General features: G+C 35.9%; 1 protein-coding gene across 2 annotated transcripts in view; it reads right to left on the reverse strand.

The window, feature by feature from the left end:
• LOC120516506 (SLX4 interacting protein) overlaps positions 1 to 25,902 on the reverse strand; it is a 183,771-nt gene that overhangs the window by 85,970 nt on the left and 71,899 nt on the right. For both annotated transcript variants that reach the window (XM_039738217.1, XM_039738218.1), the window contains 2 exons: positions 17,742 to 17,831; positions 10,790 to 10,916 (listed from right to left, as the gene is read on the reverse strand). In XM_039738217.1, coding sequence (XP_039594151.1) covers positions 10,790 to 10,916; positions 17,742 to 17,831 — 217 coding nt within the window. The remainder of the gene's footprint in view (positions 1 to 10,789; positions 10,917 to 17,741; positions 17,832 to 25,902) is intronic.

Raw genomic sequence — 25,902 nt, forward strand, 5'->3', positions numbered from 1 at the left:
CCCACTGAGAGGGCTCTGAGTGCCCCCTTTGGCACGCGTGCCATAGGTTCGCCACCACTGATCTAGATCAAGAGCTTGGCTTTCAGGTGTCTCCAGTGGGAGTTGCAGAAGACACCGCCACACTGGGAGGCAGACCAGGGCAGACCCAGGAAAGTTAAAAGAATTTACTTTATCAAATAGCCTAATCTCACCTGAGAATTCCATGAGAGGAAGTACAGACTGTCAATGATTATAATGAAGTCCTGCCTGACCACTCAGACTACCCTCAGCCAACAAAGTGGATGGGAATTAAATGAGGATGCTGGTTTAGAGGAAGTCAAAAGAGTACATGCCCGGCACAAGTTGCTGTCGTACTTACTTACATTTCTCCTAGAACAATTTTTCCCTGTTCTAAACATGCAAGAGAAGTATTTTGTAAACACTGAATATATAAAGGCATATTGGTAAAATCAACATGGTGGTAATGTAGCTGGAGTGACTATGATTGGAACAGTGAAATTGCAAACAGAATCATCTTTAAAGAGTAAATGATGATTACAAACATAAGTGTACCATTTAAAATGAAAAACAGCAGTCTAAAAATGAGACAGCGTTTTTTTATAAAGTATTAAAAATTTAACATACTTACAATTACAAACAATAATTGCGCCAATGAGCAGGAAATACTTTTTCAACTGCTAAATCTGTCTCCAAAATAAACATACTCAAAATGTGCTACAGCTGCCTCTAGTGGTGGCCTATGACTTCCTTGTTTATTGTTTTTGGCATAAAGATGATGTGATTGATTCTCGCTGGTCAAATAGTGAAATATTGTGTTTTTGAGCTGCACAGTAATTTCAAACACCACTATGGAGTATCAGTGAAGGTGAAGAACATTAATTCCAGTAACAAATAAAACTGCACTTACATCACAACATCCCAGATACAGTTTCTGTCCACATTTTGTCGTTTCTATCTTTTACACTTTGAATTTTGCTCACTGATATCAGGTCCTCATGATAATAAGAAGAAGCAAAAGTGGAAAACAAGCCAAGTAGGCAATTTTACCACATGTTTTACATTTTGTGCTGCCTAATACTCAGACTTGCGATGTTCAATTGCTGTTTATTTGCAGTGTCTCTCAAGCCAGTATTAGCAAGGACGTAAATGTCTCAAATGTAATAGCCTTACTGTACACTACTTGAAGTTTGCAGACTACTCTATGGTCAGTACATTTATTTTCTGGAAATTAAGGTGGCTTGATTTCAGTTAAGTAAAGCCGCAGGTGGTTCAACATTTCTAAGGACAGTAACCAATAAAAATTTTGTGAACGCACAGTCATGGACTACTTGCCTACTTTCACTGTCAGGCCCTCTGGACACCAGCTTGGAAAAGGTGGAAGCTGAAAACCTGGCACTATAGCCAACATGTGCATCTGAAATCTATAAACCTTTTTTTGGATGCAGAGGGACCCCAGTAGCACAGTTACAGCCTTGGAAGAAATTTATCAACTAATAGGCATGAATCAGGAATGGGACGAAAACAAGCAAAATCATTTCCATTTTACAATATTTCAGTCTCTTTCAGTTTTTGTCAGTTGCTTAAAAACTATAGTTAAATTACTATTTTCATCAAAAAACGAAAAAAATGACATTTAGTCTCATGAGAAGCACAAAAATAAAGCCTTAAAACTACCAAGTCAAAACAGCAAGTCTCAATGTTTACGCAGTTTTCCCATCCTGAATTTCACATCATTTCAAATACTTGTACATTAAGAGCAGCCTGCCAGCAGGTGCAGTAGAAGTGTGAGAAAGTGACGCGAACATGCTGAAGGTGTCCATGAGTGACAGTCCCTTTAGGGATCAATTGTTTTCAGAAAAGAATTTCTCACCACAGACTACATTTCGGTCTACAATTTTTCATGGGTCTGTCCCTTAATAAATGCTGCATTTTTCATTGTAAACACTGGAAAACTTTAATGCATTTTGGTTTACTCTTCACCCAAAACTGTCATTTGTTCTGAACATCTTTACTTTTAAATGTCTGACTTGTCAAATGTAGTCACGCCATCTCATCATCCTTGAAATTTAAAAAATTGCTCTTTTTGCACATTCGAAGTAGGTAAAAAGTACAGTGACACTTTGACAGATGATCCTTAACATCAATGAAAGATTGATTGAACTATGCAAAATAAATCATTCTCACTGCAGCTAGACTCCCAAGACTTTAATTCTATATTGGAATGCTCCCTTTTCAGAGAAGGCATGTTCCCCCAGTTTGTGTGGGTTTCCCATAACAGTCCAGGCATACTGTTAGTTGAATGTTGATAATTTAAATCACACTGGTGTAAGCCCTGTAATGACTTTGAACTCTCAAAAGGCCACCATTCTTGGATGGGTCAAGCTCCAGCTCCTTGTAGCTATGAAACATTTAGAACATTTTTTGGAAGGATTCATTTTACAGCATATCAATGATAGCTTGGCTCAACCAACACATTCTACAACAGACCAGATTCAAAATCCAGTTCTTGACATCGAAGCAGAGATCTGTATGGACAAAGAGCCATGCAATTCAAACTCACCCCAATGCCTGCAAAGACCAGAAAAAAGACCCATTTAATTTTCATCTATTTATCTGAAATAGCTACACGCCAATTGCAAGGAGTGCTTTTTTTTGGTTTGAGTACATTTCACTTGCAAATGTTATACTGCACATTACGAAACTGTCCATGCAATTACATAACTGTTCCCAGCCTGTATAGAGTGTTAATAACAAATAAAATGTGTTCATTTTCTGAGCACTGTTTCTTGAATATAGTAGCAAGAGAAGCCATAGCCTATTTTGGTAGGATATTCACCATTCAAGGAGTGGATGCAGAGGTGGTCCATTCCTACAAGTACTTTGGGGTCAATATTAATGACAGGTTGTACTGGTCTCAGAACACATAGGAACTATATAAGACTGGGCAGAGCAGGCTCTTTTTCTATTGGAGACTGTGGTCCTTTAATGTGAGAAGTGACATTTCTCATATCTTATATAACTCTGTGATGGACTGTACAATTTTCTATGTTGTGGTGTGCTGGGCTGGTAACATTACTTCAAGAAAGGCCCACCAAATCAACAAGCTAATTAAAAGGGGAAGTCTGATTATAGGACACATTTTGGACCCCTGGAGATCATATTGAAGGAGAAAATTAAACAAAACTGAATGCTTTTATGAAAAATGCAGCACATCCTTTCTTTGACACACTAACATTGAAGACTTTCATTCAGCAGAAAGGTGTGAAGAAATGCCACTGGGGCTCCTTTATACCAACTACTGTTATACTTATTATACGTCTGCATAATGCCTCACTGGGACTGTGAGCGACAAGTCTGAAGATTTCCTTTTTTTTTTTTTAATTTTCTTGCTTTAATAGTGATTCTGGTGTGTGGTCAGATTAAAGTGTGTGTATATTTATTTATTTATCAATCAACCTATTTGTGTATTTATTTATTTAATAAATAAAAAAAAGCCACAATTTCCTCCTGGGGACAAATAAAGTTCTATCTATCTATCTATCTAGAAAAAGGGGAAAAATCAATGCTATTTTAAATTTGTACCTTTGACTTGGTCTAAATTATAAAGGCTCTAGTACCCACTTAACCAGAAGAAACACAAGGATTTAAAAATTTCTATAAAGTGGAACACACAGAGTAAATAACTTATTTTTTGGGCCACAAATTCAACCTGTCATATGAAATTCCTTTGACACTACAAGAAACCCAATACTGAGATATATCTTAAGGCTACTCATAAATGTCTAAGTAATATGAGCATTACTCGAGTGCTGATTTGTGAACGATAAGGGAAATGACTGACAGTGATACACCTTGATATGAAATGCATGACAACTGCTGTAGCCTTTGGCAACATCAAAGAGTTCCGTAATATGTTACAGTATATACAATTTACGGGTGGGAAATGCTGCTTCAATTGTAACTCAATACACTTAATAACATTCTTAACTTGTCACTGTGTTTGTAACATTTAATTGCAGGTAAGCAGTGCAGATGTCAAAAAACTCTCAGACTCCTCCAACTGTATTCGCAGAGCAGCTGATTGGTAACATAATCTGACTTCCAAACAAGCAGGCGGCCGGGAGGAAAACTGGTAACAAGAAACCAGAACTCTTTACTTAATTTAAAGTGGGCGCCATTCTGGTTAACAATGCAGCTTCTTAGGACCTTCCTTTCCACATGCATGTAAACAATAAGCCACGGAACGCAGGTGTGAGTGCACTACATGTAAGTACAGGACTCAGACACGATGACCGACAGCTAAGTCACTCAATATGATTGCATTAATACAAGAACAAGACATTACTGCATATGTACATGTCTGCACAGTCACTCCCTAATGTAACACCTGTGAATTAACAAGCTGCCTTTTCTTATGGTATCTGATGACACACAATAAAAAGCATAAACTTAAAGAAACTTTTTTTTTTATTACAAACATACATTAAATATTGTAAAGCGTGCATTTTACATACAAATAAAAAGGAAACTAGAAACATTTCTATAAAGTAAAATTAAGTTACAAGCGATCTGCGCCACCACCACCTAATCAAAGCACCATGATGTCCCTACATTGATGGATTAAAGGCCAGAAGTCCACATGACAGTCATCATCAAGTCCTTCCATGAGAACCCTGAATACAATGGGGACTGATCATTTATGTTAGGTAGAATGCCTAGAGGGGGCTGGGCAGTCTCATGGCCTGGAACCTCTGCAGATTTTATTTTTTCTCCAGTCATTTGGAGTTTTTTTTTTTTCTGTCCTCCCTGGCCATCGGACCTTACTTTTATTCTATGCTAATTAGTGTTCTCTTATTTTAATTCTTACTTTGTCTTTTTTCCTCTTTTTTCATCATGTAAAGTACTTTGAGCTACATTATTTGTATGTAAATGTGCTATATAAATAAATGTTGTTGTTGTTGTTGATTACCAGTTATCGTGGTGCAGTCAAAATAAGTGGCACTATTCTAGTTAAATGTGCAGAATGGGAGAGTATGACCTGTGTACCACTGAAAAATACAAAGACTACTCCAATTACATTTAAAATTAGCCATTAACATAGGACGATGGCTCCTGACTTGCACCTGATGATGACTAGGACAGGCTACAGCTACCCTTACATCTTGGATAACAGATAAATTGATAGAAAACACTGTTTATTTATATGACTTTTTTCTTTGTCTTTTTTTGCATCATATGTTTTACTATGCTGGTACCAATCATGTGTATGCCACAACTAACTACAGCATCCAGTTCCAATCAATGTTTTAGTGATGACTGGAAAACTCCTGTCACTTCATAGGATTTCCAAAGTTGTTGTTTAATATAGGTTTTAATTTTGTAATTCTTTTTTTTTTGAGACTGCTGGCATGAATAGATTGTCTAATTATTGATTTGCAGACTTAGCAATTCCTTGCAAGCACTGCATTTGTTCAACTATGAGAATTAGATTTTCTCCCACCATCTTCCTCACTGTGTGTTAGGATGACATGTACCTGAATCCTGCTAATTTCTGCTTTATTGGTTTTTAATTGCTTGGATTCTATTCTGATATTTATCTTTTAATATGTTTTTTCTTTATGTTACCTGCTTTCTGAAAACTAACCACTTGCCTCATTTTATTTGTTATTGCTTTGGTCCTGACTAATAGTTATATTTATTATTATTTTTGTTTTATTGTCTGGTAATAGTTGATTGAGAGTGACTTGTACAAACATAACTATAATTCCTTTGCAGACATAATTTAATCATTTTTAAAAGTGTAAAAAAGTAAATAATTGTAATGTGAATGTTTTATAAATAGCATTCATTTTAAATATGTGCTTTAACAAAATTGAATTATTCTCATTTCATGCAGTGAGGCATGAAAAAGTCTCATTTAATCATTTTAAGTAGCTCTTTTTCTTTAATTTTATCAAGAGTTCCAATAATTCTTTGGCATATATATGTGCTTTCTTTAACTTGCACCCAGGCGTTTGCAATCATTTCAATAGCTTCTTTTGTGTTAATTTTAATCTCCTCCTGCCTACAAGTTATGCTGACGAGAATTTTTCTCATCACTTCCCTGCGATAATACACTTTCCCAAAGTGCAATTGCAGCGTCTGTGGAAGATTGTCCGTTGCCGGAGCAGGGCAAACACAGGTTCATAGCGCTGCAGTGAAGTGACACAGAAGCAAATCATAAAAGATCGGGGTCGCGATATAAGTCCCTGTCTTGCACCACAAAACACAAGGCTGAGTCTCAGTACTTTAGGAAAACCAACTTTATTCAGCTTGAAACAGGAACGGCACACTTATTTATTGTAGCGTGATCTGCCACTCTGCTATACACAGACACAGCAGTCAGGCTGTATCACCTATCAATATCTTTTCTGTTTGCTTTGGCGGAGAGACGCAGCATAGCTAAGAGACGCAGAATATCTTTGATCCAGCTGTTGCCCCGGCAACAGATAAACAGTCTTCCATAGACGCGGAGATTGGAGTTCGCGCCGCTCTTCGGCATATAGTCCAGTTTTTTGGGGGTATTTGGTCACAAGGGAGTTTACAAACCTCACATTTTCTTGAATGAGTGCCGCATTAATAGGAATTTTTCTTGAACGAGTGTCACTGAACCACATAAAAACTGCTTTTTCGTAGTCTTCAAATGCAGCAGGTCACATACGTTTGCAACCCGAGAGTTTTTTTCTTTTTATGCTCAGTCTTTCAAGAAAGTTGACAGTGTCGATGGTGAAATTTTGAATTCACAGGCAACATCTTTTTTCTTTTTTTTTGCCGCAATAGAGAGCTACAAAAACGTCACTTTTTTTTCCTAATATGAACTGTTATCGTTTTTTCGTGTCTGCCGTTTCTATAGGAGAGTGACAATGAGTTAAATTCCAAAGGATGTTTTTCAAATGTTGACAAGCAATAAGCAAAAGGTATCACTGAAAACCACAGGAAACAAAACGAGCAAAAAAAAAAAAAAAACCACAGTACGAGGAAAGTTTGAAGAAGGAAAAAAAAATTACAATGTTTCTGTTTGGGGATCATTGTGCACAACTGAGCTGCGCCCACAGAACTAACTGCTCTGAGGATGATTCATTCAGGCATTTCAAGGTCTGAATGTACTTGATAGGTAATGAGATTTCTATAGACTTATGTCATATGGGGAAACTGTCAGGACCATAAAAATACTTCGTTGTAATGAATATTTGTAAGAATACTTTGTTGTAAAGATATTCGTTATAGCGGAATTTTACCTGTGTGTGTGTATATATAACATCCATCTATATATCCGCTAATCCCCCAAAATTGTATCCTTTGTGACATTGGTACAGGAGACAAGGGTCTATCCTATCAATATCTGGATTAAAGCAGGATTCAGACATGGATGGAATGTGAATGGTATGAAACTTTCATACTCTGTTACAACAGTTCAGTTTAGAGAAATCAGTTAATTTAAGATGTGGTGGTAAAAATGATCATTTATGCCTATGATGATTTTCCTGTTTACATAACAATACTTGACAAATGTAAACAGTGTCTGGTGAATAATTATGAGAAAAACATGCATAAAATAGTAGCCAGGAAGGCTCCCTCTACACATGAAGCAACTTGTTCAGTTTCCCTCGAAATTTCAGCAACACATGATATTGGCAATAAAAAAATACCGCATCTTCCCTTTATAATTACGTTAATAACATGTTAGCGTACATTAATTAAACTACTGAAAAAGAAATGCTCTCTATTAAAAATTAAAAACACAGAAATTAATGTAAAAAATTAAAGTACTGCACTGTCTTTAAAACATCTATGGAAAATATACATCAGAGGACGCTTAAAGAAAACCACATTCCAACTGTAGCCTCATTTTCCTGTTCTCATCAGACAATCCTTCTATATAAAAGAGGTCGGGATTGTCCTTCTGTCCCGTGAGTGCTACACAGGCGCGGAGTTTCACACACACCCAGTCCATTTTGCAATGCACGATGGGATTTGTAGTTTCGTTTTTCCAGGTAAAAGATGATTTTCTACTCCAGACTGTGCGATATCTTCTTCTTCTTTCTTACTGTATAAAAGCGGTCGGGATTGTCCTTCCATTCCGTGAGTGGAAAGCGTAGCGGTATTCCGCTTATCACAGACTTACTACTTGCAGCTTGTGGTACGAAGCTACATGATGTGAGCAGAGTTCTGGTGCTCCCATCGTTCCCTTGCTTTTGTGCGCGATGCGCTGGAAAAATAGACAAAATTATGTCTCTCGATATAATTAATGTTGATGGAGTACAAATGCTCACCGCGTAGTAAATCATCAGGGAGGTTCAAAAGGGCGACCTCAATATAGAAGAAAAGTTTAAATTTCATCACAAAAATAACAGAAACTACGAGTATTAAAGTAATATCGCTCAAATGCAATATAACCAAATGAATGAGTTTGTATAAAATATCAAATTGATCTACATATTGAATTGCCTTAAGAAGTGGTCAACTTAAAAGTCGGTCGCCTTAAAAGGCGGATGAGCCTAGTATAGGAGAAGATGGTACGGTTATTTCTTACTGTAGTGCATTACTACAGGTTCTGTGTGCTGAGGATTCAAAGATGCCCTTCTGCACACCACTGTTATTTAAGTACTAGCTGTGTTAGACGATTTTGTGCGAGAAATTTCATGAGACAATGCCCATCAATTATATTGTTGTCAGTTAGTCAGGTACATCAGAAATACTGCTTAACCAAGTGCTTTTCTGTACATAGTATTTATAGGTTATTTTTATTTTCATTTCCCAAGGGCTAATATTATTGGTAGGCAGTGTTTTGTAGAAAATAAGGCAAGGGACCTAGGACTTCAAACCCAAAGGTTGTGGGTTCAAATCCTGCTACTGACACTGAGTGACATGACCAAGTCACTTCAACTGCCTGTGCTCCAATTGGAAAAATATAACCAATTGTATCTCAAAAGTTGTAAGCCACCTTGGATAAGGGCATCAATCAAATAATAAGTAATTTTAATAACATTATTAGTGGCTGGAGCTGCTTACTCTTAAACATGCTATACATGATCGTTCATGAGTAAAACATTCCTGCATTAAATCAATTCCTGCTTTTGTTCTGCTCTTCCTAGTGAATAAGATTTGTTGCTATCCATTTCAAAACATAACATTACAGAAAGGTATATTCATTTGAATTGAAATGGGTAATCAGTAGGGATAATGTGAAATTTGAGTATATATTATTATTAGATCTTTACAATTTTCACTTGCTAATACCATTCACTCAAATAAAGTATTTCTTTCCATGTTTTCATCAGTTGTATTTAGTTCCTATTTAATAACTGCAAACGTGAATGTACATGCAAAGGATTGTTTGAAGTGGATATATACAAGTGCCAATATCCTATGTGTTACACCAATGTATTAACGTGAAAAGTGAGAAGAATTTTTCTACTAGAAATTCACGAGCCACTACTTAAGACTGAGGTTTCTCTCTTGGATTTTGACAAACTGCAATCAAAGAGGTGGGGTGTGGGGTGGTTTTCAGCGATGCAACCAGGGGCTGGACTTCAACAGAGTGGAACAGATGAGAGAACGTAATCCACTAAGAGTGGCGATAGTCAAAAGCAAAAAACTGCACTTACTAACCATAGAGCTTTGTATCTTCATTGGTTTTCACCAAATTTTATTTTTCCATTTCACAATATGATCATACACCAGCCCGTCTTCAGTCATCTGCCCACCCTGTTATGTAGTGGTGCTATTTGTGTAGACTGTCAGTCACTTCTTTCATTTGCATGAAGCATTTTCTCAGTGCAATAAAAAGTGTTGTTTTTTCTATCACATCACCAAAAAATTTGTTGGTTAGTGTTGTTTTTTCTATCATATCACCAAAGTTCAATTAAACCCTTCAAACCATTTTTGAAATTTTGCGGTATTTAGTTTTTCTATTGTGGTCTGGGGTGGGTTTACCCCTAAAAACTGAGATATCGAAATATCCTTTCTTATCGGATACCTACTGGCCTAGATGTATTGTCCTGCCAAATTTAGCATTTTAACTAAATGCTTAAACTTAAATGGTAATAGTGTTTTCCTTGATGGATGAATGAGCGAGTGTGTCAGTCAACATTACATATAGATTTGTGGCCTTTCTTTTAGTTTGAATGACTCTAGCCATTATCTTCAGATATCTATAAGATACAAAGATTTGAAGCTCATTAAACCGTCACTTAGTGGAGGTTTTCAGTGGCTTCTGAGCTGCTAGAACCCACCATGTCTGGCAGCAACAATCATATCTCAATGAAAGTCTTGGATAATAAAATATTTGATTGAATAGCACCTACATCTCTTGAATATATACTTTAATCAACATATTTGTTTATGCATTTTTCTTTACTTTTAAACCACTGTATAATTTACCAGACAGAACTGTATTCTGAGTTTCAAGACACCTCCCATCCTCATCGCCTACTGAAACAGGCTTTTCACATTGAGCGGCTCGGAAATAATGTCTTAATCCAACTACGGAGGGAAAGTCACTAGTTCACACCCTTTCAGCCATCCATACTGGGCTAACTTAATATTTCTAACTGAACTAATTGGATTCTCATAATGTTGGATGAAACCAGACAACCCAAAGAGAATCAAATGGAAAATAAGGTAAAACTTAATTTGTTTTGTACTATGGACATATTTGTAAATATGCATAAAAATACACTAGCAAAAATGGAGTAGACTCTCTCCGCCTGTGAGCGAGTACATATATACTTTACATTGGTTGCCTTACCTTTTATGAACAATGGATTCAGCTGAGTTAATTCTTTACTTGGCTTTGCGTGGTTTGACTTATGACGGTTTTCAAGATGTTCCTGAACTCTTAGATTTATTGAATCCTTAAGCATTCTACCAATTTCCTGAACACAGATAGGGGAAAAAAAAAAAAAAATTACTTTGCCCTTATGAACATGAAATTTAGTATTGCAGTTAAGAACAGTATGATAGGCTACATAATGTTCACTTCTATATAATTAAATGTAATGAGAAGAGTGAAAGAATAGAAGCATACTGAAAACATGTCCTACAGGCTAAAACACTGCATTTTTTTAAATGAAGCTGATCTGAGTTTTAATGACCAACCATAAGTTTTTCTTTGACTCCTTGTAAGAAAATGCTTATGGGATACTGTTGCAAACTACCTTATCAGACTACAGGGTTTCTTTTTCAGTTCCTGAGGCATTTAAACATCAACAGCAAACCTGGAATTTCTTTTGGCAATAAGCAATAAATCAATTAATATCTTACATAGGGATGTGTCTGACCTTGTCTTCTAAGACAGTTAGCACAACCACACCATTACAACCCCAACGACTTCCTTCACTGCTGATGCCAGGCACTTAGGCCGGCAGGATTCTAATGGTACACAGGACCACACATGTGGAAAACAAGATGAAACTAATTAATCTGACCATGTTACATCAATCAATCAATCAACATTTATTTATATAGCACATATTCATACAAAAAAAATGTAGCTCAAAGTGCTTTACAAAATGAATAGAGTAATAGAAGACACAATAAAAGATAAACATAAGTCAACATTAATTAACATAGAATAAGAGTAAGGTCCGATGGCCAGGGTGGACAGAAAAAACAAAAAAAACTCCAAATGTCTGCAATGTTCCTTAATTCACTGCTGCACCATTATATTTACTGCAGATATGTGTGTGTACCTGGTGTAATGAGCGGTGAACACACAACAACTCCACTCTGGTGCCCTGTTTTGTGAAGTTTTCAAATAAGTGTTTTCATTGAAACTGGTCATGCTAATGCTTGAAATCTGCAATTATTTTTATCACGTATTGCTTGCGTGTTTAGTCTTACATCTGGTAATATAAAGAAATCAAGATGTCTCAGGTTCATGTACTTCATTCCATGGTGTCTTTTGCTTGTAAAGTTGTGACCCCAACACATTTCTTACTGTTCATTTAGAAAAATATGCATACTGAACTGTCTTCAATGTCACTGTAGTACTGGTAAAATGTGGCAGATTTTAATGTTGCTGAGGCCTGGTCTTAGGGCCATAGTAGCCAGAATTATAAGTAACTAGACTTGGCAAGCAATTTTAAAGCATACGTGTACTAAAAATGCCTGGATGTGAATTGCTTCATTAACTGTTGGTGACTCGTAAGTGGAAGCCACTACTATCAGACATTTTACAACTTTTTGGTCAATATCAGAATATGACACAACTCAGAAATTAGAAAAAGGTCATCTTTTCATCCAGTACATTGATCTTCCAAACCCTGTTACCCATCAAGTTTTAAGGAAAAGGCATAACAATCTCAAGACGGAGAACCAATCCATAACAGGTTGAACACGCACATATACCCACACACTCCAGCCAATTCAGAATCATCAAACAACCTAACCTGCATGTCTTTGTACTGTGTGAGAAAACGACAGGGCCTGGTGGAAACTCATGTGAACATGGGGTGAACATGGAAACTCCAAGCAGGGGGCACCCAGTATGCAAACCCTGATCTCCTTTTTGTGAGACCACAATGCTGCAAATGTGCCCTCCAGGAAAAAAATACATGTACTGTACTTAAATTAATAATCAATGACTTTTCAAAAAGTGCTAATAAGAAAATAATCTGTTCAACTTGGAATGTGAAGGTGTAAGATAAGGCCTATTTAGACTTCTCCACAACAAGTACTAGGTGGTAAGATAATGCAATACAAGCATTGCTGCCTCACTTCTTAATTAAAAAGAATCTGAAACTTGACCTGGTAACTGTCTGTGTGGCGTTTGCATGCACTCTCTGTATTGACATTAGTTTTCTCTAATTTCTGAAGCACAGATAGTTTGGGCAAATCACAAACTATAAGCAGGTCCACTAGTAGTAAAGATGAGTGTACCTGACTGTGGACTCTGATGTACTTGTACCCCTTTTAGTGTTACATTGTGTCTTGCACCCTTCTATCTAAATAGGCTCTGAATCCCTATGATCCTATATTGGAACATGCAGGTTGTGAAAATGAATGCCTGAATGAATGAACAACAAGATGACCACACCTTAAACAATTTAAGGTGAATTTGGATAGTCTCTAGTAGAATGTCAATAGGAAACCACTGTAGTCAGCTATAGTAAGAGGTTTTTGGTTTAGGGCACTACATTAATGACATCAGATGGCCTCCATTGAAGCTTATTTACATGAAAGGGAATGAAGGCACAGGCACAGATTAGAAGCATAAACCTAAAGGTCATGGGTTTGATTCCCACTATTGCCTTCCAGTTTGTAACAATTAGTCAGGGCTCACCATAAAAGACAGTGTAAACTAAAGTAATTTGTTTGAAGGTAAAGAACTTCTAGCCTTGTTCAAATTCTTCCTGAGAGAACTGAAAGTCATTTTCTCTCTTTTCTTCTCTCTCTCTTTAGAAGTCTTTTACTATTGATACACTTATTTTCATGATCGAAAACAAAACATGAAATGTGGCTGCTGGCCATGTTGCCAGCACTTCAAAATGCCACTACTCAGCATGTTGCAGTGCAATCTCATGAAAAACAAACTTAAAAAAGAAATATGTTATGAAGAAAAAAATAATTTCACTGACATGTTAAATTTGCTCAGATCCATTCATAAAAGGTTTATTTTTGCCTTGTTTATATTGCACTACAGTTTTCCTCATCTATGCTGCTCTCACACCTTTAGCATATTAAACGTGACATTTGTTATTGCAGATTAGTTGTATGTTTTAACATTTCTGGGTTAATGGTGATCATACTGACCTGTTCTTGTTTGTGTCTGACAATCCGCACAAGCATTCTAAACCAAGCTACTGCAAAGGCCGCTGTATAGTTCACAATTAAGTGAACTAATTTATTTCAAATGTACCCTTTAAAATCAATGATATGCTCTTTTTGAAGAAAACTAGTAATTCTTGTCAATCTAGTTAAACACTATAAGCCTGACTAAAAAACAAACATGCAATTAATGAATGCAATATTTGAGCACTAACTTGAAAAGAACAATCATTTTGCTGATCAAGGAAGACAGCTGCTTGTTTTGCAGAAACCTTATACGTTTTCAAAAGTTAATTCTGCGTGCTTCTTGGCAACTTATCAGTCAGTAACAACGTAAGTGATTTGCATGCTGCTGTTTTTCCAAGCTGCACAGAATGCTTAGCTCTACTGGTTCTGTTTTTCCATAGATTAAAATGACTATCCAGCCAACATAGTGCTTTTCTTTTGTCACAGTTGCAAGAACATTTTGCTCAATTTCGGCTTGTAATTTGGAGCATTATGCTGTACAGTGACATTTCTTTAATTTTAGCACACACATTCACAAACAAGCAGAAGTCATTACACTGTATGTAGCTGACATGTAGAAACTCCATCCCAAAATGCTTTCCATGTTCTTCAGAGATAAAGTAAATGCTATGTACAGAATATTAGAGACTAATTCACTACATTTTAAGAATAAATACAGAACACACTAGCATAAACCATTTTAAAATATACTGTAATTTACATAGAACAGTGTTTAGTATATTGGACAGTGAACCACGAAATAACTAGTACCAAATTGACAGCAGGGACATTCGGTGTTACTGACAATACAATTGATATTGAAAAGTAAAAAAAAAAACAACAAAAACCTTGTTTGATCTATAGAACACGCAGGAAAAACCAATGACACAAGGCAATGTGACTCACCACTGCCAAACTATCAAGCAGTGTGTGACACCACAGTGAGCTATGTAACATGCTATTGTTCATAAAAAATATTGAAAGCAACTATATTATGCAGGCTTTTATAATCTAAACCAGGACTGGGAATCAACTAATTAATCATAGAAATGCATGTAATTAGCCACTATTAGTTGCACCTGACATTAAAAGATGTAATTATAAAATTAATATGTAAATCATGAAGTTAATACACACTGAATCACAAATTTAATGTAGAATCAACACAAAGGAATTAAAAAAAAACAAAAACTTAATGGCACAGCATAAACTTAACTAATGACCTTAAAGCTTAACTTTTAATAAAGTACTAATTATGCAAGTACAACCTGAATTTGAATGCTTTTCTAAAAGGCAAGTTGAAAAGGCGGTAATAAGAAAACAAGGCCAATGTATTAATTCTCAAATTGGCATAGCATATGAAACACAGACGTGTCAAAGTAAAAAACGATCGAAACATCTGTTGACTTTAAATGAACTGCTGACATAAATGAAAGAATTATTTGGCCATACATTAAAACTTGTGTTAAAACTGTGAAAATACTATCTCCCTTCGCTCATCACCATCAATGATTGAAAATTTACACTCAATACAAGTGCTGTGTCTGTGAATGGCATTCTCCATGTTGCTTTTTGCCGCCCCCGTCCCAGTTCTTCAGACAGTTTAGTATGTCTAAGAGATTTAATGTTTTTGTGGTTGGTAGAATTGTGGTGTGCCTTAGGTTTTTTTAACATACAAAAGTGTGCCACCACAGAAAAACAGTTGGGAAACACTGATACCATGCAATACTTGGATGGTAATATTGTATTCTTTGCATAAAATAGCGCATATGCTGCAAACTGGAAAAATGGTAAGGGATAATCACTACACTTCTATTTTGTAGAATTTTGTCATTAAATTAAGGCAGTCAGCACTGTAAGCTACATGGCAGACTGGAAAGTTAAAATACAGCAGTACTACAGACTTATTTTGGTTTTAGTGCCACTCAAAGATTACTTATTTAGCACTTATGTGATAGGACATTGAATTGACTTTCTTACAGAAACATGAAGAAAAAAAAGCCTCATTTTTACCTTTGCAACTTTTCTCTAGCATTACACCTGGCCTGCCATAAACCCCCCCTAACCCTCTTTGCTCCCTCTCCCCTGAATCTATGTCAGTATATGGCACATCGTTTTGAACAGCTTAATATGGAATTCAAATCCTTTAAATGAAAATTTTATCTTATAAAATTTTTAAAGGTAGTATGTAAATATGGTACTGGATGTGTACAGAATTATTTAGGTACACACTTAACTTTAGCGTATTACTGTTTTATAATGTTTATTAAAAAAAAAAAAAAAAGATTTACATGGCGATACCGCCCTGACCAAAGCACTGCCTGAGGCATTAGCCTTGTTACCGGCCCTGGTTGCGACACTATTTTTTAACGCGTTAAAACAAGTCACATCAATCATAAAAATTAATGTGTTAACTATTACAGGTCTAACCTAAACTCCAATTTGCATGAAATTATGAAACTAAATTAATGTAACAGAAAGATATTACTAAGTGGATAAAAGAAATGTCACAGGTTCAGTTAAAATCACATGACAGATCTGAATAGAGAAAATTAGTAGTACACATATACAGCACCTAGGGATGGTGTGCTTTATGAAAAGCACCATATAAACGCACAAGGTTGTCAACTTCATGTGCACCATTGAATTACAGTGACCTTGCAAGAGTCACCCAACAAAGATAAAATCAACTGTACTATATGCTACTGATTTGTAGGCTACTTGGGATAAACACGTCAGGCTAAATAAAAAAATAATATGTTGTGATTATATTGAACAATTGAGTATACTGTGTGAGAAGACTGGCAAGCCAGTGCCTCCTTGAGGCAAGACCTTTTAAAACAGAGAAACAAAGCAACTCACAGCTTTGATTCAGTGATTCAGTGTCAGATTCTAAATGCTCTAGAGAAAAAAATTAGAGCTTCGGCTTCATTCAAGGATATCTGCTACAAGAAGTATATGAAAGGAAGAACAAGCAGTGGATTCAAATAGCTCTTTTCTTATACTACTTTGCAAGTTTCTTTAATGGAGCTTTCTTTTTCTGTATGTCTCACTTCAATCTCAGGCCAATAGAACTTAGTATGGCAGTAAAACAGTGTGCACATATGCTGACTCATTCTCGGGATGGTCTAGTTAAGTGCATGACATTTCTTTTGATTTTGTGATGGAGTTCTATAAAAGTCATACAACCATAAGGAGAACACATACAGAAAGCAAAGCAGGCAAAGGTGAATCCTGGGACCTATGCAGCTGCAAGGCATCAAAGCTAATGAACTACTCTTTAATTGTTTAAATCATATTTTTTGTGAACCCAAGTATAACTTTTTCTAAATCTCCTTACATACACACATACCTAAATGTATGCAATTATTGGGTTAATTTCCACCGTCTCCACCAACACTGGCAAATACGAACGGCTGGAGTACCCCATGACATGTACAATAAGTGGTACGAATAAACTGTGAAGGTAAATAAATAAAAAAAAACAAGACAGATACTATATTTATGGTTATAAGTCCTCTGTCACTCTCCCTGCCCACTGTCCAAGGTAAGCTTGATAAAGTAATTTATATGCAAATTAAACTAGTTTTAATTTCTCTTCACTAAAAAATTATATGCACTGTTATGATAATCCAACCTTAAACGGACAAGCCTGAAAGCGATGCATCTAATTGGAGGAGTAGAACAGTTCCTGCAGATACAGAGATAAAGCAAATGTTGTACAATGAGCAGCTATTAAATGACCTAAAGAGAATGAAACAAACCACAGGGCTATGAGAGTCTCATTAGTATTGTCTGCCAGTGTAATGTTCAGCTCATGATTTGTCTTTCTTAACAATGAAACAAGGAGCTAAATGCATCATTGTTATCTCACTTCTTCCCTGCAGCTACGTGCTTTTGAAGTGGAAACCTCTTTTTTATTGTACCTCCTTGTGTTGCTCAGCAAACCAGCTGGTGTCTTCACTGGAACCCTGAGGCAGAATATGAAGATCCACCAACACCAAGAAATTCCCACACTGCAAAACAAAAGAGAAGCGGCAGGTTGGCGTGAGGCGTGCGACTCAAAGACAATAAAGAAAATAGCCATGAGAGAGTCCTGCAAAGCCTTCATTGGAACACATTAAATGTCACTTGCTGAACCTCCCTTCCTTACCTTCAGGCTGTAGTGACAGAGGCATGGACAACTGGAAATATAGATCATGGAGAGATAATAATTTTGGGAAGGACTCAATGCACTTAAGCAATTCTACAAGCCTCTCACATTTCTATTTAGCCCTTGGTGGCTAGTATGATAAAGAGCTTAGATTGTGGACTTCAAAACCACTCATGCTTTAAGTTTGCAAGTAAAATCATACATTTTCAGATGAGAACACTAGAAACATAAAACTGGATGAAAAACAGAGGTTTTACATATCACAGATTCAAAGGCATTTTCATACAGGTTATTAGTGGACTGAAAGGAATTTTGTTAACAACTGTTCATCAATCTTTACTTTTTTATCTTTTCATATTAGCAATTGCACCTCACCACTTCCTGACTCAAGTTTGATTCTTAGCTGCAGTGTTTCATGTATAAAATTCAGATGGGTTTTTTTCCAAGTATTCAGTGCTTCCCCCAAGTGCAAATAAGCTGATTGAAAACAGTGTTGCTGTGGATGTGCACATGGATGTGACAGCAAGTATCAGGGTTACACTTAATTTATTCCTTACTACCAACCTTACCAAGTTAGGTTCCGGGTTTCCTATAATCCTGTACTGGAAAAGACAGGCATGTAAAGTGGTTACATGGATGGATGGATGTATATGCAGTTGTCAGCACAGAATAGAATGCACCTCAGCCAATGCTAAAGTAAGGGTAAATGGTTTTCCATAAATGGTTCAGGTGAAACAGTGAAATTCAAGGATAGTGATGAACAAAAACAATTTGCATAAAACAGAATGTACAGTAAAACTCAGTTTCACTTTGCAAAAAAGTATACAAAATAAATGTTTCACAACCAGCTACATTCTCACCATTACCATATATGTTTTCATAAACATTTGCAACTATTTACTTCATACTTAAAAGAATAAGGAAACGTACTTCAGTGCAGGGCATAGAAAGGAGGATGCAGATAGAGAGCACTTATCTACAAGCATTTCAGGAGTTTTTCTTTTGCTGAAATCAATTGTCCTGGGTGTGTGGCCTCTAACAGTAAGTTTATTCAAACCAGGATCCTTCCGGAGTTGTAGAAATCAAGCGCAGATGGTATTACGCTAAACGGTGCAAGGTGGGATTAGCAGCATGAATGTACAGGCAGCCAGGAAGTGTACAAGGCAAATTAATAAGACAGCATGGAGCCGCATGGAAAGAGCCATGAAAGATCAAGAAGATAGTAGTAGAAGCAAGACTGGAGGATTGCCAAGGAAGCAGACAGTGGTTCATTCCCTTTCCCACCATTAACCATAGTAATATTCCCTGCTTTCCACCCCAAATAATATTAAACCCTTATGCCCTAAGGGGATTTTGGCATCATTGCACTAAATAATGTACCCAACAATAAACAGCTATTATTCTGCTTACATAATAAAGGAGCTATAAATGGGTAAAGTCAAAAGTAGTGTGTACAACACTCCATATTTTTAAAATAAACAATTTATTTCATTAGAAATCTTTATTTTTTTCTACACCAATATGAAGTAAATAAAACAAAAAAATTGGTGCTTTACGGATTTCATGATGTACAATCCTGGAATTAATTTTTCATTAGTACTCTAATCTGTCAGCTATCCCTGTACCAAGATTACATGTTATGGCCCATAGCACTGCAAAGTTATACTCTTTGGCACAAGGTGTCTCCTTTTCAGAAACATTGTCTCTGTCACATAAATAATCTCCAAAAACAAATATTTCTTATAAAAATATATTGTAAGTGCCAGAGAGAAAGAACAGGCATTTCGGCAGGGATGGAAGATAATCTCTTGCCTGGACAGGATGCCTCAATGCAAGAACCGCTGGAATGGAGACATAACTTGGCTGGAACGCCCTATAATGTTAGTCCCAACTGGGTTTGGTCTGTAATGAATGGACTGGCTCAACATGGATTCCGGGAAGAGTTCATACCCCCAAATGGAAGGCGGCAGTGTGCCTCATGCTACATGTATTACCGACCAGCAATGCAGTGACACAGGAAGCAGTTATGGGTTTACTTGAAAAGAAGACCACCGCCTCACAACAGGGAGTCAGAGTCAGTAGGTAATGGGTGACAATTTTAGAGGAAGGAAGGAGGGAGAATTACACTGAATTGTGTATTGCTGATTGATTTTTTGATCGGTGATTATTGTAAGGGTGCTTTCGCTAAATAACTATCCTTTATTCAAATATTATGGGGTGCCAAACAGGCAAATACATTGATTTTCTGAATATATAAAGTAATTTCCGAATATATAAAGTCAAAACTTGAATATATAAAGTCAGCGTTGGAATATTTAAAGTCAAAACTTGAATATATAAAGTCAGCGCTGGAATATATAAAATCAAAACTTGAATATATAAAGTCAGCGTCGGAATATATAAAGTCAGCGCTGAAAATTTATAAAGTCAAAACCTGAATATATAAAGTCAGTGTCGGAATTTCTAAAGTCATTCCTGATTATATAAAGTCAACATCGGAGTATATAAACTCATTCCTGAATATATAAAGTCAAAGTCAAAATAATATTGATTGAAACGACTCGGACTCGACTTTATATATTCCAGCGCTGACTTTATATATTCTGACGCTAACTTTATATATTCATGTTTAGACTTTATATATTCCAGCGATGACTTTATATATACCGACGCTGACTTTATATATTCAAGTTTTGACTTTTTATATTCCAGCGCTGACTTTATATATTCCGACGATGACTTTATATATTCAAGTTTTGACTTTATATATTCAGAAACAAGTTTTGACTTTATATATACCGACGCTGACTTTATATATTGAAGCTTTGACTTTATATATTCAAGTTTTGACTTTATATATTCAGAAACAAGTTTGACTTTTTATATACCGACGCTGACTTTATATATTCAAGCTTTGACTTTATACATTCCAGCGCTGACTTTATATATTCCGACGCTGACTTTATATATTCAAGTTTTTACTTTATATATTCAGAAAATCAATGTATTTGCCTGTTTGGCACCCCATATATTATATATATATATATATATATATATATATATATATATATATATATATATATATATATATATATATATATATATATATATATATACACACACACACACACATACATACACAGTACATAAACATAAACACACACTATATATTACTCTGAAGAAATAGTTTAGCAAAAATTTAAATTAATTTTCATGACAGTCATTGAAACAATTTCTGTTTGCCACTAGACACACAGAAACGTTACATTTTGTAGAACAGACTTTCGTGTTCCAATTCACGCATATTCTCCTTTTCCCACAAAGGTTTAGTTTATTTTATTTCTGTTGTTGCTCTTTTCTTGTGTGTCATGTCTGAAACATACATACATACATACATACATACATTTTCATTCTTGCTTCTTCCAGTGATGAGTAACAGGGGCAATGCTTTTGCTGGCAACACCCTTCACAGTTAGATACACACACAGCATATACACTTAATCCAGAGTTTCTCAGCCACTTTTGAGTCACAAGTGGTGGTTACTGGGTTGCAAGCACATCAGACGTCTTCATGCCCCATCCAAACCAAACCCAATGCCATCAATTCCAATCACAATTCTAATTACCAAGTACTCGCTTTAACCTCTGATACATTCCCAATGTTGATTTTTTTTTTAATATAATCACAGCCGTTTTTTAAATGCCCCCACACCCCATTTGATCTTGTGACAAATGAGGCATGTTGTATGTCAAGTGGTGTGATAAAGTAAGAATATTTAGGGAGAGGATTCATTCTAAGAGCGGTTTGTTTTTCTTGTGGGGATGGTATGATTAAACAACATTCAATGGGAGGATTTGTTTTGGGAGAGGGTCCTCACTGCACTAAGTTATTATTAGGACTTGGATTTTTGGATATTTTTTTGGTTTTAGTTGCCAGAATTACTTATTATAGTTTTGGTAACTAACTCCTGGTAGCCTCTGCCAACATACAGTCCCAAAGGATTCCAAGCATTTTACGTTTTTATAACCATCTCCCAAATTTATTTGAATGTGTCAGTTTTTTGTTCCGCCTTAGTCCTCATTGCCGATGTCCTGGCTACGTTTCAAGCCATATAGCAGATCTACTAGACTAAACTGTGAAAAAACAACCTGCTTGATCTCACTAACAGTGTTGGTGAAACATCAAATGTATTTTAACTTATCACTTAAGTCATCTTAACTAGCGCATAATAGACTAATGGATTACTCTCTATTCCAAAAGAAATGGCACACTCAGATTTAAATTACTAACAAAAGAAACTACTATATAAAATTAAAATGTAGGCAAACACATAGAAAAGCTGTTATGAGGAGGGGAGGGGTAAACAGAATAAATCCCCATACCATTTTCTAAGCAGTTTTTTTTTTCCATTATTCAGCCACTGTCCCCCATCTGTGTTTCACTTTAGAACACATTTGGAGCTTGTACTTGCATGTAGTAATTTTTACCTTGAAACTTCTGTCTTCCTAATCTCAAACCCTTTTTTCTTCTTTATTGTTAATAATTAGAAGTTAGAAATATAATGAAAATTTTCACCGTTGTTGGATTTTTCAATAATTTATTGGTTACATCATATGAACATGTTGTATTTTACAGTCCTATTCAAGTTTGTATTGAGTAAAAACTTGGTCTTTTTTGGAGGTATGGAACATATTTGAGGATTGACTAGAGTCCACCCCCTCCTTTGACCTGTTATTTCCACCAGGGTCTCCTATTTACTTCTTTTAGTATTCAACATAAATTAGGTAGCTGTCACATGATGGTAGGGGAGGGAAATGAAAAAGGGAAAGCTCAGATAAAGTTTTCCCTCAAGCATTTTGTACCATGTTCCCCTGCTAAGCCACTCTTGAGTTAACCAGCACCTTTAGTGATTCTTCTAGTACTTGCCCATTTAGCAGATGACTTTCTACCTGGTTTTTGTATTGCATTTTGTCCTGTGATTTTTGAATATATGTTTGCCTAGAATGCAGTTTATCTCTTTGTTTATTCTTTGCTTAGCCTTACCTTCTTTATCCAAATCTTCCTCAAACTTTAGTCAGATTTAGTTTCAAGGAGAGATTGACCATTAAACCCAAGAGGATCACTGCTGTTCCAAACAACATATTTTATTAATTCTTTTATTATTTTATAAATTTTATTTGAAGATATCATCCCATACAATCAAGACTTACTTTTACAACAAAGAAAATAACATTGCATACAATCGAGTCAAACCTGAATTCAACACCCAATCTTTTATTATTTCTGAGGGTCAGTGATGTCCTATGAAGTCTTTAGGTCCCAATATTTAAGGGACCCGGGAGAATCTTGACCACTTTACCATCTTGTCTGCTCCTCTCTTTAGCTGTATATTCTACTGTCCTCTGCTATATTTGCCTAGACAGATACATACTCTGTTACAGAAGAACCCCACAGATCCACATTTAGGAACACCCAGTATAATACACTGCCCTATAAACTGAAAGCTATACATGTATATACAAGTAATGTTTACTTCTATAATTTGTTAACATTAGACCATGTGGATGCGTCACACTTTTCTTTTGTTCCTAATTTTTTGTGCACACTCTGCAGCAGTTATATTCAATACTGGCACTTGAGCAAAGTCCATTGCTAGAGGTGAAAAGCTTCTTGACAAAGTGAAAAACCCCAAAACAATTTATTATCTTGCAAACAGTAGGAAACACAGCCAAGCTCACAAACTGCAAATTATCCTATAAAAGATCTAAACAAGAACCGCTGTTGGTTAAAAGAATTCCAAAGAGTACAGATCACGAGTACCTAAGAATCCGAGGTTAACAGTAAGGCACTGCTAGACTGGGAAAAGCACAAAACAAAATAATTTTCCCTTGCAGATTTTTCAGTACCTTAAAAAGCTACAAATAATATTATCATTTGTACAGTAACTGCACTGAAAACAAATCTTTCATTCTCCTTAGGATTTTTCTTTTTATAGTTGACTTGGAATCAAAAGGGGAAAACCATTACTTTAAAGGTTCTCACAAAACAAACTGAGAGGGATTCGTCTATTTAGATGAGACATACTTTTGGTGGTCAAACCACAAGCCAAGAAAGAAAAGGCATTACCAAGAAGCGCTTTAGGCTCCCTCTAGTGGAAACACTAATACAGTGTTTTCCAATCCTTTTCCAAGAGGAATTCAAATGGCAAATGAGCAACTTCTGCTTTTAATTAACTTCTTCTTTAATTAAACTTTATTTTCATCCTTTCATAAAGTAGTTAACTAATGTCCAATTTTTTGGAAAAAGCTTGGGAAGGAAATTTGTTTGCTCTCCTGGATCTCTAAAAATGCCACATATTCTTTGCTGAAGATCTTTTGAAAATGATGATTTCAAATTAAGGAAATAAGTTTATCTTCTTCAAAAAACAGCTACTAGCTTATGGATTTCCCATCCACATGAACAATACAGAAACATTTAAAAGGTTTCTAAAAGTGAATTAGATAAGCTGAAAAAAGACAAGGACCAGGAGTTAGATTTCAGGGTGTTAACAGTTGTGACAAATCTTTAAAAGAAAAGTAAAATATGTGATGCCATTAAATGTAAATCTAGACAAACGAAAACACATTTAATGCAGCATTTTCTTTGTTTTTTAATCCCTTAATATTCCACATCCACTTATTCCCAAGCAGGGCTGTCTCAGAAGCCTTCCATGTTCCCTCGTTTAACAGCAGAAATAATAGCAGGAACCAACCCTGAATGAAAAATCAGGTAATTGCAGAGCACACACACTGACACTGGGGTTAAATTTAGAGACACCACTCAACCCATCTTTAAGACAGTGGAAGAAAATGGCAGTACCCGGAGGAAAAAAAACATACCAAAACGGGATTAAGTGCAAACATTACATAGGCTGTGGCCAAACTTGGGTTTAAACTCTGTTTACTGGGGCTATAAGGAGAAAGCACCATGTATTTCAATTAGGCAGAAAATTGCATCTCGTTAGGAAAATGAAGATCAACTAGCAAAAAAAAGGGAATTTAACTTTTAAATTTTGCTTTTATAATGTGACTGACCACTCAGCTACAAAAACAAATTAATAGTATGGCTATTGCTATTCTTTTTGTGGGTTTGTCCTCTTTCCTAAATGCAAGCTGTGAGTACTGTAGGTATCAAGCTTCCCAAATGCTGTCAGGGGGCAAAGTGAAGGCAGGTTCATAAAATGGATGAAAGATAATCTGTGAACAAAAACAAAAGTAACAAGAAACTGCACAGTAACTTGACATAAGAAAGAACCAAACTATCATTCAGACTTATTTCTTGTCCATTGATTAGATCTTAACACTTTGAAAAGCTTTAACCACTACATAAACGATCATACTTTAAACTGATTCTCTACATGGAACTAGATGAATTTATACTTAAAAGTTCTTCATTATAATTTTACATCAGTGCCTAATTTTACTGTAAAGCAATTATGTGGTCAAAAAATGTCTTGCTCTGTGTAGTCCATCTGTATTCAGAATACATGGAAAGACAACTAACATGACAAGCCAATATCAGCAAGGAAATGTGGTCTGCAAAAAAGTGAAAGTAATGGAGGCAAATACACGATTGAAAAAAAAATAAAAATCTGACAAAAGTGATAGTGGATGGTTCCCTCTAGCTGCATCTGCTTCCGCTCTCATCTGATGAGTCCTGCAGAACTATGCAGATTATGTTAACTTTCTTCTGTAAGAACCTTCTATCCACTTCCCTAAGGAACATTACACTTTAGGAGTCCGCGTTAACAATTTTGATTACACATGCATCAAAACTGAAGAAACTAAGTTAACTTCAGGTTGTCATACTTAAAGGGTTCCAAGCTGAAACAACAGTTATTGATCTCTTGGTCCAAGGTTTTTGAAAACTGCTCGGCTCTATTACGATATGTCTG

This window comes from Polypterus senegalus, chromosome 16 (genome assembly GCF_016835505.1).
Source record: "Polypterus senegalus isolate Bchr_013 chromosome 16, ASM1683550v1, whole genome shotgun sequence".
NCBI lineage: Eukaryota > Metazoa > Chordata > Cladistia > Polypteriformes > Polypteridae > Polypterus > Polypterus senegalus.